General features: G+C 43.4%; 1 protein-coding gene across 11 annotated transcripts in view; it reads right to left on the bottom strand.

Moving 5' to 3' along the window:
• Positions 1-204: 204 nt before the first annotated feature.
• PIGN (phosphatidylinositol glycan anchor biosynthesis class N) overlaps positions 205-20,643 on the bottom strand; it is an 86,184-nt gene continuing 65,745 nt past the window's right edge. For 8 of the 11 annotated variants that reach the window (XM_083747172.1, XM_083747174.1, XM_083747178.1 and 5 more), the window contains 3 exons: positions 16,016-16,058; positions 13,321-13,373; positions 205-2,760 (listed from right to left, as the gene is read on the bottom strand). In XM_083747172.1, the coding sequence (XP_083603298.1) occupies positions 2,637-2,760; positions 13,321-13,373; positions 16,016-16,058 (220 nt within the window). In that variant the 3' untranslated portion in view covers positions 205-2,636. The remainder of the gene's footprint in view (positions 2,761-13,320; positions 13,374-16,015; positions 16,059-20,643) is intronic. The other 3 variants (XR_014566289.1, XR_014566290.1, XR_014566291.1) reach the window with 1 other exon arrangement.

The following is a 20,643-nucleotide window of genomic DNA, read 5'->3' as shown; positions in this document are numbered from 1 at the left end:
GGGTCCTATCTATTCAGGGCTGGATCTATACTGATCTTATAGAACGTTATATTGACTAACGTTTAAAACGTTTAATGGCAGTTTTCCATTGCCGGCGGCTCACTGCTCTGAAGCACCCCCTGGTGTCACATTTTTATAACGTATTTTTAATGTTATAAATGACGAGTGTCAATCCGCCCAAGGACACTCATAATGCCGGTATTCAAACAGGTCAATTGCTTTATTATAATTTTGAATAGCTTAAGGTATTCTGCAGCTTGGAGAGATGAGTTAGCAGCCACCATTTTAGAAGACTTTGTTCCAATTGCTTCATTGCTGTTCAGCGGCTTAAATAACATAGCAATGATCGCTCTCCCATGATAAAGTGATTGATGGTAACTGACAAGCAGATGGATGTCTGCGTCCAGTTTTGCAGCGCTAACATTTCTACTGGGATGACTGGGTACCACAGCTGTAGTGACATGGCTCTAATGCCACAGAGCCAAGGGGCTAGAGCGGTACAGGATGAATCCCTTGCTGGCATGCTCCAATACTGGCAGCCGGCATGGCAAGCATGTTTGATGGATTTTATATGTACTTTCTTTCTCAGAGTTATGGCAGGCTACTATTCCTACAGTCTCTATTCCTACAGATGACTCTGCCATCTGCTGTGATTGGTTAGGCGAACGTCCACTTATAATACAAACAGTATTTCCATATATCGTGTGTCCAAGACAGATTGAAATCATACAATAGAGGCATTCCTTTGATCACTTGAACTTGGGCCACCTGTTCATTTTAATAGCTATGTCTTAAATTTGATTGTTTTATTGTGCATTCTGATTCGGGATTTTTATACAGTGGTATCTCTGGTAATGAACGGGATCCGTTCCGGAGCTCTGGCTGCATCCCAAGGAATTCACAACCAGAGGTGCTGCTTCTGCGTATGTGCGTGGCGCGAAACCCAGAAAAATATTTCTGGGTTTGCTGAGTTCACATCCTGAAAGACACACAACCAGATGTGTGCGTATCTAGAGGTACCACTGTGCTTGGTAAATGGCTATTTTGGCTTTAAGCAGCACAGAAATTAAATAACAATACCCACAACTCGTTCATCGCAGCAAAAGCAAACGGGTCTAGACACAGAAAGCAAGATAACCTAATACAGTGGTACCTCAGGTTACATACGCTTCAGGTTACACACGCTTCAGGTTACAGACTCCGCTAACCCAGAAATAGTACCTCGGGTTAAGAACTTTGCTTCAGGATGAGAACAGAAATCGTGCTTCGGTGGCACGGCAGCAGCAGGAGGCCCCATTAGCTAAAGTGGTGCTTCAGCTTAAGAACAGTTTCAGGTTAAGAACGGACCTCCGGAACGAATTAAGTACTTAACCCAAGGTACTACTGGAGAGCTGCATTCTAAGACTCCTACTACAACACCCACTTGTCTGCAAGCAGGTCCCATTGAACTCAATGAGGGCTTACTTCTGAGTATTCAGGTATAGGATGATGCCAACCTGCACTAAAATAAGAGCAAGTTGAGCTGAGGCACAAAAATGCTCCTACTGTCCAACGGGTGCATTGTGTACGAGCTGATGGCTACCCATGAAAGCATTAGGTGCAAAATATATACTATTTCTCAGCCTGATGGCATTATGAATTCCAGTATGCGATACGGCTTCCTAGGTTTGGTTACCAAGTGAAGTGGGATTCCAAATGCAAAAGCTTTTCATTCTCAGGAGCTTTAACAGCTTGCCAGTTCTACTTAAGAGGGCACATGTTGTCTCAGTGTAATGAACAGAGCTTGAATGGGGGGGGGGCTGGGGGCTGGGTTTCAATCTCTGCTCAGATCTGCAGCTCCTTAAGTTGGCCTTAGGCAAGTCACTGTCCTTCAGCCTAACTTGGCTCACAGGGCTGTTGCTGAGATTCTGATAAATGAAATCTCTCTTTTTGTCGTTGTGGTTCCTCCTCCTTTTATTTAAGCTTCAGTTTGAGCAGACAGAGAGAGTTCTTTTCAAGTGCATCCTATAAAATTAATAATAGAAAAAGTAATCTGCAGCATCTTCTTTTAAAACAGGAATTAATTAATCTCTCACTCACACATACAACCCATATGTTTTTGGGTGTTGTTGTTTTTAAAGGTAGCAAAATTCAAGTTTTAGTCTCCTCCCATTATACACAAGCCTCTAAATTTGATCTTAAAACACCAGAAGTGAGAATAGCCACCAAAAAAATTTCAAAGCAAGCTGACCAGTCCAAGATTTGGTCCAGAAGCAGACTGTGGACAAAGGGCAATATTCTGTAGGCCTTGGGGTTGCTCTCGTATGCCTTTTGGGCCTAGTTACAGAGCCAGTTTATTTCCTTGTCACCCATTTGAATCTCTCTGGAAAATTCATAAACAGCACTCATCTTCCAACACTGAAGCGGACCATATATTCAGTTTTTGGCAAGAGACTTGTGGCTGTGTCTCTTTCCCTCTTCTTTTAAATGGGGGGGGGGAGGGGAGGGAGACAAGGTACAATTCCAAAGAGTTGGTTGAGGTGCTGTTGACCGTGGCATCGAGTTCTTTCACTGTTTCTGGCAGCCAGTCTCATAACTCCACCTGTCACTCAGGGAGGTTGCAGTTTCCAAGGGTGCGGACCTCTCCACCCCATTCGTCACAAGGAATGGTGCTTAGCTTCTTCCCAAAGTGCTAGTCTCTTTGTAGTGAGCAGCTGAGCCACTCCACTCAAAAGCAGCAGGAAGATGGTGAAAGACATTGCAACGACGTAATGGCTAATGCTGCAACAGAGAGAGAATCATGGGTGAGACAGCAACAGGTTTTAAATCAACAAGAGGAAACAAAGTTTACCAACAACATTAGAGGGACACAATATTGGCTGCTCTCCTAAACAGGATGTTCAATAATGAGCTTCTGTTTTTTAGCTGTGCTCATCACTGGCCATAGCAATACAGACTTAGCCTGGATAGCTCAGTTGGCTAGAGTGTGGTGCTGATAACACCGAGGCTGCAGGTTCGATCCTCATACGGGACAGCTGCATTGCAGGGGGTTGGACTAAGATGGTCCTCAGGGTCCTTTCTGTTTAGTTGTGGGTGAACATATCAGACGACACAGCGATTCTTCAAACAGCTCTTGTTTATTCACAGGCCAGAACAGAACTGAACTGAAGGGTTCAGCCAGCCTGCTTATATAGAGCTCCACTACAACACAACTGTAACTATTTTCTGTAACTATCCAATCACTGAATGTCACTTTCAATCCCTTATTTGCATATGTGGACCTGAGTGAAAACTATCTACAGTATCCCCCTGCTGGCCCAGGGTGAGAACTTCAGTACATAACACTTTCCAACTCTGATTCAACAGACAAAAATATCAACAGCTTATTTTCTGGGTAGGAAGGAAGTGCACTCCATTAACACGTGAGAGTTTCATGATCTTGGTGGTTTTTAAGCAGAGGTTGGATGGCCATCCATCATGTGTGATTTAGCTGAGATGCCTGAATTGCAGGGGGTGGAAATACATGACCCTCAAGGTCCCTTCCAACTCCACAATTCTATGGGTTTCTGCCTAAAGGTTTAGATCCTATATTTATTAGTGGCAAGTCCCTAAAGTAAGCCAACACCAGTTTGGGACATTAACGCCAATATATGCTTCTAAGCAGTTCTCTGTCCTCCTAAAGCAAAGGCAGATTACCTAATGGTTAAGATGTGGAATAAACACAGTTCCTTGAAGCAGATAGTCATTAATGGGGGAAGTTGGAATACTGACCAGAATGAAACAAGAACATTAGCTCCAATATTATTAGTTACGACGCTTGGTGGCCTCATGAGAGTTGATCTGAATCGCTGGCAAACTACTCAGGCATGAGAAGAACTCTCTAGCTGAACTTTTAGCTGATGAGCCGAATTGTTCTTTAAGAAAACTATGGAGCTCCCTCCCTCTCCTCAGTTACAGCTAAAAAGAAACAGCCCATCGAATTGCTAGCTGCTGCCACTGCCTGCTGCTGCCATCACTCCAATTCCACAGAGAAGGTGCAAGTTCAGAGGCTGATAATATTCAACCTGGTTTGTCAAAGTGCAGAAGGCATTGCTTGAGCAGCCTGGTCAGCACCCTTTGGACTTTGCAGTTCACAGGAATGCTTACAATGAACTGATAACATGAGCCTGTCTTGAGAGAAAAAGCTAATCTTGCAACCCAGCTGGTTAGGCTGAATTCTTTTTTTCTGCCATGGCTTAAAAGAGAATTGTTGCTGGATTTTTGTTTAAAGCTTTCTATGGAGTTTTATCCTCAGAATTGCATCTTAGCCTTCATCACCTCCCCAAAGCACAAGCTGCCAACCGGGGGAAAAGCACAACTCTTTACATTTACAAATCAAGGGTTGGTTTTTTTTTTGGTGTGTGTGTGTGTTTGTTTCTTTTTAAAAATGCAGATCCTTTGATGAATATTCTAATTAGTGTTTTTATCCTTTGAGAACTTGGATGAAATTTTAATTACTTTGAATAATGAAAAGGAGTTCATGACTTCATAGTTTGTTTGCTCATATGGAGCCGGAAGTTCAGACTACACAGCTCTAGAGAATCTACTCAGTCAATGGAAAATATCTGTTGTCTTCAGGAGAATTCAGTTAAATGCCAGGCACACCACTGAGACTCCCAAGTCCAATAACAAATAGCTATTCTACTCATAATTGACTGTGTTGATTAGTTGGCGTTTAGCATTGAAATGGACCCAGAAAGTAGTAATTGAGGTTTATTACTTTAAATCATAAATTAAACAACTCCACCCTTTCTCGTTCATTCCATCTTATGTCTAGAACTCTATTCCAGAATTGCAGAAAACACCTATCCATCTGATTTAAAGCGATTCCACCTAGCACTGCAGTTCTGTGCAACACAGTCCATGCTAATCAGGACATATAGACACATCTGGAGAGGCTTTCTGTGAATTAAAAGTGGCTGCATGGGGGCAGAGGGAAAGGGAAAGACTGGTTGTGAAACCTGCTTTCCTTTTTTTGCAAGCGCTGGATGTAAGTCAGTCGTACTTAATGGCTAAATTTGCCAAAACGGAACACAAAATTGAAAACTGTAGCAGGAAATGCTACAAAGACAACGGATGTCAGAGATGGACCACAAGCTGAAGCAAACATCTATTAAAATTTGTTAAACCTGCCATGCTAGTTGTGAGAAATTGCGGTGCGCTATAGATTCAAGTGTTCAATTTATCCAACTGTCTTTACAAAGAGAGATGGCGTTAACGGTGAAAGTAAGACGCTTGTAGACTTTATGCTGATCCAAACTGTAAGAATCTTGGGCCTCCCAAATGAATTGATAAAATAGGTTTCTTCTGTTAATGGTAATTTTAAATTTGTGAAAATCTATTGCCGGTATCCACCTTTTACCGAGAGCAACAATTCTGAACCTTAAAAGAGGAAGAGAACTATTTGGAATGGCAAATAATTAGAGAATAGGGATTGAATCTGGGCTACATATGTACAAAGCACTCGTTCTATGGCTGAGCTATAGCTGCTTAACAGAGTCTGGACAATACATTACCCTCATGCTATTTAAAGCTTGCAAATGGAGCTGCTAACCAGGACAAAGGACCCAGCGTGATTTTGAGGTTGCTCACATTAAGTCAGGACTGCATCAGTGGGATTTGAGAAGGCTGGTTACTGCATCACGGAACCACCTTTCTTAGAAGTTTAAACGCCTTCCAATCCCCATCGCGGGATTCCTCATTCAAAAGGTACAAATGAAACACCATTTTAGACTTTCACATATTAAGTCTACAGTAGGGTTGTTAATTCACATGAAACCAGAAGCTTGAATTATGCAGTCAGTTAGGCACTGACTCTCTTTCTGGAGTGAGAATTTCACTTGGGTTCAATGCAAGATGGCCTCCTTCATCCCACCAAAGACAAAATGGACACCTGGCTCACAAGGTTGGGAAAGTAGAGAGGCTGTTGGAGATGGAACTGCAACGCTTGTGTACTACAGAGCACACAAATTGGGACATTTTACATGTCACACTGGTGACATGGAAGGTACTTCCCCATAGGTTTATCCTACAGGCCCAAACTAGCATTTAAAGGCTAGCCACCACATATGTGTGTCCACTTCTGTAGGAAACAGGGCCAGATTTAGGTTTGATGAGGCCCTAAGCTACTGAAGGTAACGGGGCCCTTTATATGTCCAGCTGTCCTTTGTCAACAACAAATTGTTGCTGTTTTTTGTGTTGAATATATGCTGTAATGGTAATTTATGGACCTTATAGGTATCTAAAGCTATTTGCACATAACAAAATATGTATTTTATAAAAGTAATTGTTGAACTGAAATACAATTAAGAAGAAGTATATTAATAGTGAAATTGGGAGGGGGGCAAGAGATTGGGCCCCTAAGCTATCACTTGTTTAGCTTATACGTAAATCCGGCACTGATAGGAAAGATCCATAAAACTTGTCACCCCCTATGTGGGTTCATCCAGAGTTTCAAGCACACCCCATAGCATTAGTGTAACATTTTAAGGACAGGTTAGTAAGCCATAACTTCCTTAAATTTGGTGGTGGTGGGGGAACCCCCAAGATGTGGCTTTCACATTTTTTGTTATCTTCTCATTACAAAAAAGAATGAACATTAAAAAGCTGTTCCTGGACGCCTACAGAAGATGCTCTGGAAATACAGCACTACTGCTAAGTGTCAGATAGAGGCTGGAGCCAGACTCTGTCGTGTTTAGATTAGACCTGATCCTACTCAGCTGTCTAGATCCAACCCATCATTCGCGCAACACGTTTTAATCCTGATAATGAACAAAAAGTTTTTAGTGTCTGACAAAAGGAACGCAAGGGAAGAGAGAGGAAGAAAAAGACAATAAGGACAAGATTAAATGTCTACACAAAAAAAGTTGTGGACACGCATAAAAGAACGGGGAACTTTACAAATCGTGCATGTTGCAAAGAGGAGTGTGACACTTGTAAGTAACTGCTTTGAAATGAAATAAGAGAACAAAAACAGCTGAGCCACCTGAAAAGCCCCTGCAATGTGGTTTAAGAAAGTATGTTCAAAGGGGAAGTGAGAAAGCCTGTGTAATACTCATTGGATTTCAGCCTTCTCAGTGGGCCAGAATGTTGACATAACAAGGAGACTGTGAAGTCAATGGAGGGGGAATTCTTTGATGGTATCTCACACATGCACACCAAGGAAATACAGCAGCGGTGGCAGATGTTTCTACATCTTCTGATTAGTGCAGGGTGCGAGTGAGAATTCTGTGCATGTGTGGCACTGCAGCTGCCCACAGGGCAGCCATTCCCTCTCTGCAAGAACAACTGTTATATAAAGCGGCTGCAGAGAAGAGGGAAGTAAATCAGCCCTAACGCAAAAATAATTTTTAAAAAGCCAGGAGTGGAAGAGTCAATGTGCCCTCTGTTGCAATGGCAACAAGTCGGATTAGGACCAATGAACCAAAAATGAATCCTGACAACATGAAGGTGCTCTGGCTTGATGGCTTCCACATCCAGGAAAAATGAAGGAAGCCTGTTCTGGGTGGAGGTGTTATGTACTGAAGTTCTCACCCTGGGCCAGCAGGGGGATACTGTAGATAGTTATGCAAATGAAGGATTGAAAGTGATGTTCAGTGATTGGATAGTTTTAGAAAGTTGCTACAGTAACATTGTACTGGAGCTCTATATAAGCAGGCTGACTGAGCCCTTCAGCTCAGTTCTGTTCTGGCCTCTGAATAAACAACAGCTGTTTGAAGAATCGCTGTGTTGTCTGCTATGTTCACCCACAACTTAACAGGAGGTGCACCCCCCTTAAACGATCAGGTCTGTAATCCAGGGGTGCTGGCTCTGGATTTCAGGCAGTCACTTGAAGCCCAAGTGGTTTCAGTGTCGTGAAGTGCCCTTTTCCAGCTCTGGCAGTTATTGGGCAGGAATAGCCTGGTTGTTGTTAGCCATGCACAAGTGATGGGACACTTGGACTTGTTATAGAAAAAACCTGCTCCTTTTCCCTTACAGGGTATCGCAGAGCCAGTAGAGTGTCCTTCAGTGGGTTCCCTATTGGAAGGAGAAAATAACAGAGGCCAACCAGAGAATATTGAGAAGCAAAGCAGCTAGTAAGCCTGATCTTTATTAAAGCTGTTGCAACAGGGTGCTCACTCACCACATGCAGGAGGGAGGAGGAGCCCAGAACAATGGTGCACAAGCCCTTATATAGACTTTTGAAATTGCCCGCCCTGTAGCTCAAGACCACCCCCAAAAACATCATACATACATCACAGAAGGAGGCAGTCTGCCAGGATAACTGTTAATGGTCACTGATTGCTTTACCTGGGCAGCCTGGCCATTTTTTGTAATGGTAAATACTTTTAGTAGTAGTAGTAGTAGTAGTAATAATAATAATAATAATAAATTTATTATTTATACCCTGCCCATCTGGCTGAGTTTCCCCAGCCACTTTGGGAGGCTTCCAACCGAGTGTTAAAAACAATACAGCATTAAATATAAAAATTTCCCTAAACAGGGCTGCCTTCAGATGTCTTTTAAAAATAGGATAGCTGCTTATTTCCTTGACATCTGGTGGGAGGGTGTTCCACAGGGCAGGTGCCACTACTGAGAAGGCCCTCTGCCTGGTTCCTGAATCCAGGTCACAGGCTCACCCTATTCATACACAAATTCGCCCTTAAGACAGGTAAGCAAAAGACAATGGAGAGGCTTTCCAATTTGCTTCCTCCTTTCAGAGAAATATTTGAGGTCAAAATGGTTTGGGAGAGTCAAAATGGCTTTAGGATTGTTCTCCTGTACTATTTCAGGCATGTGGTTTATATACTTATGTATGTGTTTGCCTTGTACATTTAAGAATGTCTATGTAGGGCTAAAGTATTGGAGTGTTGAAATACTTTGGTCACCTCATGAGAAGAGAAGACTCCCTGGAAAAGACCCTGATGTTGGGAAAGATGGAGGGCACAAGGAGAAGGGGAAAACAGAGGACAAGATGGTTGGACAGTGTTCACGAAGCTACCAGCATGAGTTTGACCAAACTGTGGGAGGCAGTGGAAGACAGGAGTGCCTGGCGTGCTCTGGTCCATGGGGTCACGAAGAGTCGGACACGACTAAATGACTAAACAACAACAATGTAGGGCTACTCTTAAAGATAGTTCAGAGACTGCAAAACTGCTGCTGATCAAGCTTTCTGCCCAGGACCATGTTACATTTGTCCCTAAAGATCTGCACTGGCTGCCTGATCACCACCAAGATCAATGCAAGGTGTAGGTTTTGAAGTCTTAACCCCTGAGTTGCTTAGGACCATACTCCTGTTGTTTACAACACCCCACTCCATGAGATCAGAAGAGTTGTGACCTACCAGAGGGTCTTCTTGGCCCTAGAACGTCAACTTTAAAGCCTTGGCTGGCACCCATATTATCTGTCTTTTGGTGCTAGCTGCAGATGTTTATATTATGCTAGGCACTTCAAGGATGTTTTTTATAGGGCTTGTGATGGAACAGATGGGGAGATATACTGTATTGTTTTACTTTTTTAATTGAATGCATCTTCTCTGGCTTTTATTGTATCCTGAATTGTCACCTGCACCAAGGTCATTTTGATGAAAGGCAGGATGGATGGATAAGTGTTAGAAGTTTTTGGAGTAAACATTACGGAGGGAGGAGTGATTACTAAAAACACTGCACACTGAATGGGAAAAGTAGGTAACTGGTGAAGGAAATGGGGCAACGAAACACACAATCAATGATTCCAAATAAGAAATGACCAGTAAACAACAAACCTCACTTTGCTTTCTCCAACGTCCCACCTTCAAAACTGCCATCAAACAAAACTCCTGTAAGAGCTGTTGCACATATCATCTGATGACGATCTACGGCTAAAAGCATGAATTGGTTCTAGTGGAAAATGCTGCATTTGTAGAGATGCCTGCAGGAGAACTCAGCTTGTAGAGCATGAGAGTCTGAATGTCAAAGTTGAGGGTGCAAGCCCCACATTGGGCAAAGAGATTCCTGCATTGAACTGGATGACCTTCATGGTCCCTTCCTGCAATTCTACGATTTCTTATGACGTGCGATCATTCAAAAGTGAGTGGCAGAACTCCCTCTGCCTTATAACACCTTGGATGATGAAAACCTTGATGTGGTTTGCTCTCCCTATTCTCTGCCACAGGATGCGTATGTGTTACTGATGGTGCTAGTCAGGCTTTCTCTCTAAGTGAGACGTCAGACCTCCTTTTTGGGGGATGTGGGAGGCAGCTGAGTGGAGTACAGGCGAGTGCTGGGTTGACACCAGCTGCCTGAAACTAAATCTGTTCCTGGGATAGCTCAGTTGGTAGAGCAGGAAGAAGAAGAAGAAGAAGAAGAAGAAGAAGAAGAAGAAGAAGAAGAAGAAGAAGAAGAAGAAGAAGAAGAAGAGGAGTTGTTGTTGTTGTTGTTGTTTGGATTTGATATCCCGCTTTATCAGTACCCGAAGGAGTCTCAAAGCGGCTAACAATATCCTTTCCCTTCCTCCGCCACAACAAACATTCTGTGAGGTGAGTGGGGCTGAGAGACTTCAGAGAAGTGTGACTGGCCCAAGGTCACCCAGCAGCTGCATGTGGAGGAGCGGAGACACGAACCCGGTTCACCAGATTACGAGTCCACCGCTCTTAACCACTACACCACACTGGCTCTCTTAATCTCAGGTTTGTGGGTTTGAGCCCCACGCTGGGCAAAAAGATTCCTGCATTGCACTAGGTGACCCTCGTGATCCCTTCCAACTCTACAATTCTATGATTTCTATGAGATGTGATCATTCTGTCGGCAGCGTTTAATCTGCAACGGCTCACTCATACACCCAACTTATCACTTAATGGTGCAGCCATCAGTGGATGAACATTGTGAACCAGTATCAATGCATCTGGAAAGGACTGAAGTGAGGGAGTCATAGGTACTGTGTGGCACTCGTTTCTCCCTTATATGCTGCTCTAGATTTAGTTACACACACACACACACACAAATGTTCAGCAAAAACGCTGCTGAAGGAAAGAAATCGTGCTACAAATAGAATGCAATTAAAAGCAATTCCTACTCCATTTGTTATCACATAATGGCAGCCTGCCAATATATCTGAGGCTATCAGCAACCAGTACTGCAATGCCTGCAGGCAGCTTTGCTTGGAAAATTAGTTTTCATGCAGGAGTAGCACTGTCATTTTAAAGGGAAACAAAAAGCCACGTTTGCTGAACAAAAAGGCAGTATCTAGTTATAACAGCTTGGCAAGGTTTGATTTCCTTTTATGTTGTACATCTGACGGGGTTCACAATTACAATAACGTTGAATATACAACTTCTTCTTCCTTGGCTGAAGGTCAGTAATAACGTATATAATTCAGTGGGATTGAACTTGCTGGAAAGATATGACTATGGGATAGGAAGACACTGGATGGATGCATTCTTTTTTGCCTTCCATTATGTGCAAAAAAAACCCTACACCCCACCCTCAAACCTTTGCCTATGTCATAAAGGCATCATGTTCATTATCACTGGCTGATGCTAGCAAGTTTGGGGAAACATACAACAGGGTGAGAACAGGCAGTATATCAGTTTTACTACATATTACAGAGGAGAATTCGCTATGAGACAGCCCCATATTTATTGGGATATGTACTTCCGTCCTTATATCTGAAGAGGCAGTTGAGAATTTATGGTTTATGTGGGGAGGGGATTTGCATTGGCTTGGCTGCTGTACTCAGCTGTACCACTAAGACTGGTATCAAGGTATGGTATCACTTAACATCCCCATCTATGAACTGTGAGAAGCAGAAAAAATGGCAGGCTTGTTAAGTAATGAGAGACATATATTGCAGATCATAAATGCCGCAATAATACACTGTATAAAATATAATAAGGAAGTAGTGAGATCATTAGCTGTTCTGGAAAATTCACCCCACACATATTCACTGGATTCCCCCCACCCCCTTTTTAACAAACACTGACCTTTTTCCAACCACCAAATAAAATTATGGCAGGAAAGAATCTTTCTGAAAGAGTATCTGTTGTTTTCTGGGCTTTGACCAGTTTCCTGAAATGGCTTCACTGAATAAAATAATTATATGGCACCTTAAGAAAACTGCTTTGAGGAGAATGGTCCAAAGTGTTTCGTAGTTGCAGGATGTGCGCCAAAGTCGCTAGGTAAAAGGTAAAGGTACCCCTGCCCGTACGGGCCAGTCTTGACAGACTCTGGGGTTGTGCGCCCATCTCACTCAAGAGGCCAGGGGCCAGCGCTGTCCGGAGACACTTCCGGGTCACGTGGCCAGCGTGACAAAGCTGCATCTGGCGAGCCAGAGCCGCACACGGAAACGCCGTTTACCTTCCCACTGGTAAGCAGTCCCTATTTATCTACTTGCACCCGGAGGTGCTTTCGAACTGCTAGGTTGGCAGGCGCTGGGACCGAGCAGCGGGAGCGCACCCCGCCGCAGGGATTCGAACCGCCAACCTTTCGATCGGCAAGTCCTAGGCGCTGAGGCTTTAACCCACAGCGCCACCTGCGTCCCCTACCAAAGTCGCTACCAACTGATAAATAACTCAAAAGGCGTGGAGCAGGTGATATAGATGGCCTGACTAGAAATAACTTCTATATACTGTCCTCCATGTCCTGGACCCAACTAAATGACCACTGATGTCGGGGCTGTGTGCATCTCCCTCAGGGCAAAGCACCTCTGGGAGAAAGTGAACAAGATTGAAGAAGGTACTGATGGAAGTAGGCAAGGGAACTGCACAATTTTCGGAAACAAAATTTCCTATTTACCACTTATTTTACCATACTTGATTGTTAGCAACACACTCTGCATCCAACTAATCTTTTCTGTTTTTATTTATTGGGGGTGGGGGTGGGGATCAATTCCCAGAACCAGAAGCCTTGTGAACGTTCAGCAAACTCCTCTCTGTGAACTTTAGAAAAACCAAACTGGAAGCTCTAAAGCTGGGGAGGAGGGGCGATTCTGTTAAAAATGGTATTTACTTTAAGACAATGACTGAAGGGGAATAATGGGAAATAAAAATTCTCAAGAAGACCTGGGCTGAGAAGGGACATCAGGCAAAGTGTTTCACAGCAGTTAAACACTAAACAACTTAACAAGGCAAGAAACGGACACTAATAAATAAAATAGGCAAGGAAGGGAGTTGGTAGAAACAGAATGGAAGCACTTGCCTTGATTGATCTGTAGACAGCATTTAACTATAGGGATTGAACTAAGAAATACACAGCTTAATCGTTGGGTTTATTTTAGAGGCAGTGTTACAGATAAAGAGGAAGGAAAAGCAGGGCAGGAGGAGGGATGGGGAAAGCAAATGCTTTGTACCTTGTTCCAATATCCAGCCAGCTTCCATAATCTTTAACCAGAAAGAAGAAGTGCTAAAGTGAGAGAGAAAAACAAAGAACACCATGTTGTTTGGTAAATAAACGTTGCACAATGAGAATCACAAGACTCAAACTGCATGTTTCAGGCGTTCATTTGGGGGCATTTAATTCTTGAAGTAAAAGGTGACCTGGATTCATCAGAGAATGTTTAACCAAACAACAAACATGTCAGGATACAAGCAATTAAGGAAGTGGACTTGAAGAGGAGAGGGCTAGGTTCAAATTCCTGCTGTGCTATGAACTCTCTGAGCCAAGGTACAGTGGTACCTCTGGTTATGAACTTAATCCGTTCCAGAGGTCCGTTCATAACCAGAAACCGTTCTCAACCTGAGACGTGCTTTCGCTAATGGCGCCTCCTGCTGCACGTGTGCCTCCGGCCTGCGATTTCCACTCGCATCCTGGGGCAAAGGTCACAACCAGGAGCAAATACTTCCGGGGTTAGCGGAGCTCATAACCCAATGCATGTGTAACCAGAAGCATTCATAACAAGAGGTACCACTGTAGTTGTTACAAGGTGTGTATGGCTATTGCTGAGAGCAGCAACCTTGTGGTCTCTTTCCTGTACCTCCCTAGCAATGTCTAGAAAGAAAGGGGGGAAAGCCCACAATGTGATCACACCCAGGTTCTCCAACACAATTTGTTGGTTGCAGCTTGCAGAGGTGGGAATGTGCCATGCATCGTGTTCTAAATGGTTACTGGTTACACCAATAATGTAAAACCCTATGCACACTTAGGGACACGGGTGGCAGTGTGTGTTAAACCACAGAGCCTAGAACTTGCCGATCAGAAGGTCGGCGGTTCGAATCCCTGCAACGGGGTGAGCTCCCATTGCTCAGTCCCAGCTCCTGCCAACTAGCAGTTCGAAAGCACCTCAAGTGCAAGTAGATAAGTAGGCACCGCTCCAGTGGGAAGGTAAATGGCATTTCCGTGTGTTGCTCTGGTTCGCCAGAAGTGGCTTAGTCATGCTGGCCACATGACCCGGAAGCTGTATGATGGCTCCCTCAGCCAATAAAGCGAGATGAGTGCCGCAACCCCAGAGTCGGCCACGACTGGACTCAATGGTCAGGGGTCCCTTTACCTTTATGCACAATTAAGGAGCTACCCAAAGTCATGCATACAGTGCAATCTGCCACATCTCCTGCAGCAGCACTAGGGGAAGAAGCAAAGACTGCTCTGTTTGCAATGCTGTAGAGACGGACTCCCATCAACGGCTGCAAATATCTTGCAATAATGTCTGTCCATTTGGAGAACACCGTTCAAGGCAATTTACAACATAAAAATATAGTAGGGCACTAAAAAGACACCATGAGAACAAAACGATAAAACTATTTACATCTCTTACAATTAATTACACTTTGCACACGGCAAATTCAAAGAGGGAAATGTTGTTAACTGTGACACGAAACCATTTCTCAACTCTGAGCCAGGCCTCTGGGCTGCAGAGTCGTTTTCTAACTGCCAAATGGTCATTTCCACAATTCCTTCCACAAAACAACAACACAATAAATATCCCATTCTGAATTGGCAATATATGAAGGAGTAATTGCCTTGGTTTTAGCAGTGTGTAGTTTGGGCCTTAGAAAACACCTGAACTGATTCAGGTCAGGCAATTTCCCCATGCAATTCTGGCAATTTATTTATTATGACGGAGAGAGAAAACATCTCAGAATGGGACCCAGACTGGAAATGCAGATTTATTTTTTTCTTTAACACTCCCCCCTTCCCAATCACATTTTCTTTAACACTCCCCCTTCCTAATTACTCTATAATTAAAATTATGACTGCCTTGGATGTCTAGCACTTAGACACATTTCTCCGATGGCAGCAGCACCATGAAGTAAGTGACAGAACAAAAGCAGAAGGTGGTGTCACTTTAAGTAAGTCCTCAGGGAAGGGTAAGAGATGTGGGAAGCAAAATCTCAGAAGAATAGCAGGCCTTTCCCCTTACTGCTTTAGAGACACATCCCTTCGAGCCATGTCATAAAGTGTAAATTGCGTTACAGCCAACAAAAATGGCTTTCGGGGAAGAGTTGCGGGACATTTCCCCCCCTTTCTCTATTAAAAAAAGAGAGCAGTTTTGATTTTAATAAACTGTGGTCCTGAAATTATAGGATGGATACTGAAATATGCTCTTCCCCCACGCTTAACTCTTGTGTGTGTGTGTGTGTGTGTGTCCCTTCCTGTCTGGTAATTCAGGCATCTCTCTTGAAAAATTAAGGCAGACCATGACATATTTTTCTTTTGTTCTGAAGGCAGGGAAGAAAAGGAAGAAAAATTAAACTGGGCACCCAGGTGCATCTAGCATTCCCTTTTCACTCACAGGCTTGAACATTCAGTATGAAATACGTGAAAACCAAGCACCGCTAACTTAAAAATAGCTCTGTGGAAGAACTGAAGTAATAAAGATGATGTCTCTTCTGATGCATTCATTAGATGATGTACAAAGGATTGTGAAAAGGGGGTTTGTGGGGGAGGGAGGGATTTCCATCTGCAATTTATGTGGGGTTTCAATTCAGTTCCCTGCCCTAGTTCCAGAAACTTTGAAGTCTGAAACTAATTCAGATTTCTCTTGATTGAATTAGCAGAGCTCTCTGGGTTTTGATCTTATTTGTACAGAATGTCCGACAGTAGCTTACCAAAGCCATGATGTCTGAAATCACAAGAACAATGAGAAAAAGCCTGGAGGGGGGAAAAGAGAGAGAGAGAGACAGTATGTCAGAGGAAGACCATAATTCTTAGTTCAGCAGTGCAACAACAAAGCTTCGTAGAATCCCAATAATATGACAAAAAGTGTTACAGAGGTACAGTTCAGTTCTCCTTTCATCTGTTTTATTGGAATTATGTGTCTTAGGTTACCAGGGATATACACATCCTGGGCTAACTAAGGAGGAGGGATCAAAATTCTGTATTAAGGCAAGCTTAAAAGGAAGGCCATTTCCCTACAGTTGCTCACAGAGCGAATTATGTGGAAGCCTTTGTTATTCTATTTAACAGCAGGATTGATAAGTCACCTCCTCAGGACAGAGCCTTCTCAAGGTAGCTTCTAGAAATGTAATACAACGCTGAGGGCATAGTCAGTGGCGTAGCGTGGGTTGTCAGCACCCGGGGCAAGGCAAGTAATTTGCGCCCCCTAACCCGTGGATTTGCGCCCCCTAACCTGTGGATTTGCGCCCCCTAACCCTAACCCCCAGATGTTACGCCCGGTGCGGTCGGGCCCCCCTGCACCCCCCACGCTACGCCACTGGGCATAGTGAGTTTAAAAGAAAAAAGAAAACACGATAATTATTGAATTTTTCGTTCTGTATCTGCTGCTCACAAGGAACAGAAAAGCACTGAGAGCTTAGCTGGTGGCCCTGCTAAACTTCTCTGTATTTCCAACATGTCACAAAGCACTGCTCACACGTTTTTCAAGGTTTATTCCTGCCCCCCTAGTAATATCTTACATTTCCTCCAAGGAGCTCAAGGCTGTGTGAATCGTTTTCTCCCTCACTACCTGCCATACTTTATGCTCGCAAAAGCCCTCCTGTGAGGTAAGAAATGGGGTATTCCTAATCTTTGTCCAACGTTCGAATCCAGCCTTTGCTAGTCAGGTGCCTTCCAGCTGTGGTGGCTGTGGATGATAGGAATTGTAGTCCAAAAGGTCTGAAAGGAGCCTGGCTGGTGAAGGCGGCTCTAACTACTCACCACACCTGCTGTGAAGGTGATTTCCACAGCTTTAGGGATTAGAAACCTGTATGTTGAAAGCAAAGCCCCTCTTACAAAGCTGGGTTCTGTGGCCATTACCAAATCAGTTACTTTGGGCAAAACAAAACCCCATCCTGGCCGACATGGTGCACTATACCAAACAAACCCAAGACATTTTATTTTACTGCTGCAGCTTTAGGCTTATATCTTTGAAAACGTGGTTGAGCTTAGCTGGAAGTCGATGCTAATAATTCCAGGTAGGTAAGTGTGTGTAATAAGGGCTGTATTAAGTTAGGAAATGAACACAGGAACCCAGCCTAATGTAGAAGATGAAATGTTAGACTTCAACTAGGGATATTTAGCTCAAAACCTCCAATAGAGCTTGTGAAGCCTATTGGGTGACCTTGGGATAAGTTCCTATCTCTTGGCCGAAGCTGGCCTACCCTACCTCATTATATATTTTGTGGTTTTATATTTTGATATATATATATATATTTAAGATGATCTTTATTGGTTTTTAAATAATTACATACTATACATACACATATTATATTACATTTTACATTTATTCTTCCTCTCAAGAGCTGACTTCCCTCCTTCCTTCTTCTGGCTTTTTTGTGTCGTCTTTAACTTTTTGCATTGTCTTTATCCATTTTGTATATAGTTGTTCTTCAATTTTTGCCCATGAAATGTCCATAAACAAATAAATCTTTCTATATATACAATTCTTGTTGTCTGTCTATATTCATTTACAAATACTATTCAACCCTGGTCATAATATACATTTTTAATTCATTTTGATATTATTGCCCAATAAATTTCTTTCTATTTTCCCGTTATGAGGTTTATTTCAGTTCTACTGGTTTCCCTATTTTGCATCATCTTCTCTATATATAACACAATTTTTCCACATTCTTTTTGATATGTTTCATCACCCTGATGTCGAATTTTTGCTGTTAGTTTGGCTATTTCTGCATACTCCATAACCTTATACTGCCACTCTTCTACTGTTGGCATTTGTTGCTGTTTCCACACCTGGGCCAGCAATAGCCTCGCCGCTGTTGTTGCATATAAAAACAGTTTCTAGTCATTCTTATCAATATCCTTTCCCACCATTCTCAACAGGAATGACTCTGTTTTTTTCAAAAACATATACCTAAAGATCTTCTTTAGTTTGTTATATATGTTTTCCCAATAAGTTTTCACTTTGTCACATGTCCACCACATGTGAAAGAAGGTTTTATATTTTGATTTTGTTTGTGAACCGCCCTGAGATCTCCGGGTATAGGGTGGTGTATTAATAATAATAATAATAATGAAGTTGTGAGGCTATGGGTATTTAGAGGAGCAGGAGGAGAGCAACACTTTGCATTATTTTGCCTGACTTCAGCCCCTGTGTACCTGAAGTCAGCCCAGATACTGAGGTCCAGCTCTGAGATTCTTCTGGCAGTTCCCTCACTGCGAGAAGTGAAGCTACAGGGAACTAGGCAGAGGGCCTTCTTGGTAGTGGCACCCACCCTGTGGCAAGGCCCTCCCATCAGATGTCAAGGAGATGAGTAACTATATAGCCTTTAGAAGACATTGTGTTTTTAGATATGCTGTAAGCTGTCCAGAGAGGCTGGGGAAACCCAGCCAGATGGAAGGGGTATAAATAATAAAATGATAGTGATGATGATGAAGATGACCTGAAGGCAGCCCTGCATAGGGATGCTTTTTAATGTTTTGTTATGTTTTTATATATGCTAGAAGCTGCCCAGAGTGGCTGGGGCAACCCAGTCAGCAGCGTAGGGTACAAATAATAAAATTATTATTATTATTGACTTTCAGGTCTCTCATTTGCAACTGAAAATGGCCCCAGTGCTTCAACCTATAAGCAACTGAGTCAGAGCCATTGCAAATCCTCTCAGAAAGGACTCTTGGCTGCAGCCTCCCTACCACTCAGGGAGACAAGTTCTGGCTCACAACTCTAATATTTCCCAAGAGAACCAAGGCAGTTCTTAATGGCCTCCCTAAACCTTTTCATTTATATTTGTTCCAGGTTGATAAGGCAGCCACTCTCTTTTGCGCCCCAATAACTGATAGAGACGCCCTCCACCAAGTTCACGAATGGCTGAGTGTTGAGTTCCACTTAGCCTCGAGGCACAAGAAACTAGTTATCCAACTCTTTGGTATACAAGATCATTTGTGTTTGGGAAAGCACATTTCAGGGAACGAAATGGACTATGAACAAGCAAAGTGAAATACAGCTAAAGACTTTTTCATTATCTTTATTTTTCAATAAGTGATTGAAATATTAGGCCACATGAGCGTCGCTCTAAATTGCTAATGACTGGCTCTGCCAGCGACTTGCACTGAAACAACGCTGCAAACAGCTGACCTAGTAGCAGGGAGATGGGCCATTAACTGTAATAATAATTTAATTGTAAAGAATTATAATTAGAAGTGCGCTATCAGTTACAGTGTGAAATTTCATTAAAATGTGCTATTCCATAGCACAGAGCAAGACTATTACGCTGGCTTCTAACAAATGATCCCCCTCTGAGAAAAAAGCAGAATCTGGTCACGTGATCCAAGCGTCAGCTTGGTAAATTAATTATACCTTACAAGATCATTATAAGTTTGACAAATCCAGTTCCTGCAGATTAGCTTACAAGCTTAGTTGGCTTTGCAAAGCAGATGCACAGCTGGATATCACCATGTCATTAAAATTACTGGCAAAACGTTTAACAGCGACCCCATAGAGGTATGGGATGCGGGTGGCACTGTGGGTTAAACCACAGAGCCTAAGACTTGCAGATCAGAAGGTTGGTGGTTCGAATCCCCGAGACAGGGTGAGCTCCTGTTGCTCGGTCCCTGCTCCTGCCCACCTAGCAGTTCGAAAGCACGTCAAAGTGCAAGTAGATAAATAGGTACCACTCTGGCGGGAAGGTAAACGCCGTTTCCGTGCGCTGCTCTGGTTCGCCAGAAGCGGCTTAGTCATGCTGGCCACATGACCTGGAAGCTGTACGCCAGCTCCCTCGGCCAGTAAAGTGAGATGAGCGCCGCAACCGCAGAGTCGGTCATGACTGGACCTAATGGTCAGGGGTCCCTTAACCTTTACTTTACATAGATGCAAATACATATACGCATCAACTAATAGGGCCGTCTGGAGTGGAGTCCCTAAGGTGGTTGGATGGAGCTGTGTAGCCTACATTGGCAACTCCTGCTAAATGTATTGTTCTGCTGTCCTTTGGACCACATCAATGGGGGCAAGGGGGTGGGTGGGTCTTGTCATCTGGGCAGCCCAATACCTGCATACACACTGCCCAGGTTCTTGTGTCCTAGGGAAGTCACTTCGGTGCTGCAAATGCAGCGGTTTGACTTCACCCCCAGAGGCACACTCCATCGTCTCTAGAGACAGACAGATGCCTGTGATATTAACATATGAGAGTGCTGGAGGTGAATTAGTTAAACAAGTTACCCAATCAGAACCCAGGGGGTGGAGTCAGAGGGAGTATAAAACCAGCTCTGGGAGGGGCCAAGGGAGGAGTTCGTTGGGAGATTGGTTGGAGTGGGAGTGAATTGGGATAGAGTCTGTGGG

This window comes from Podarcis gaigeae, assembly GCF_964106915.1.
Source record: "Podarcis gaigeae genome assembly, chromosome: 7".
NCBI classification, from domain to species: domain Eukaryota; kingdom Metazoa; phylum Chordata; class Lepidosauria; order Squamata; family Lacertidae; genus Podarcis; species Podarcis gaigeae.
The sequence above is the reverse complement of the archived record's forward strand: the minus strand, read 5'-3'. Positions and strand labels throughout refer to the sequence as shown.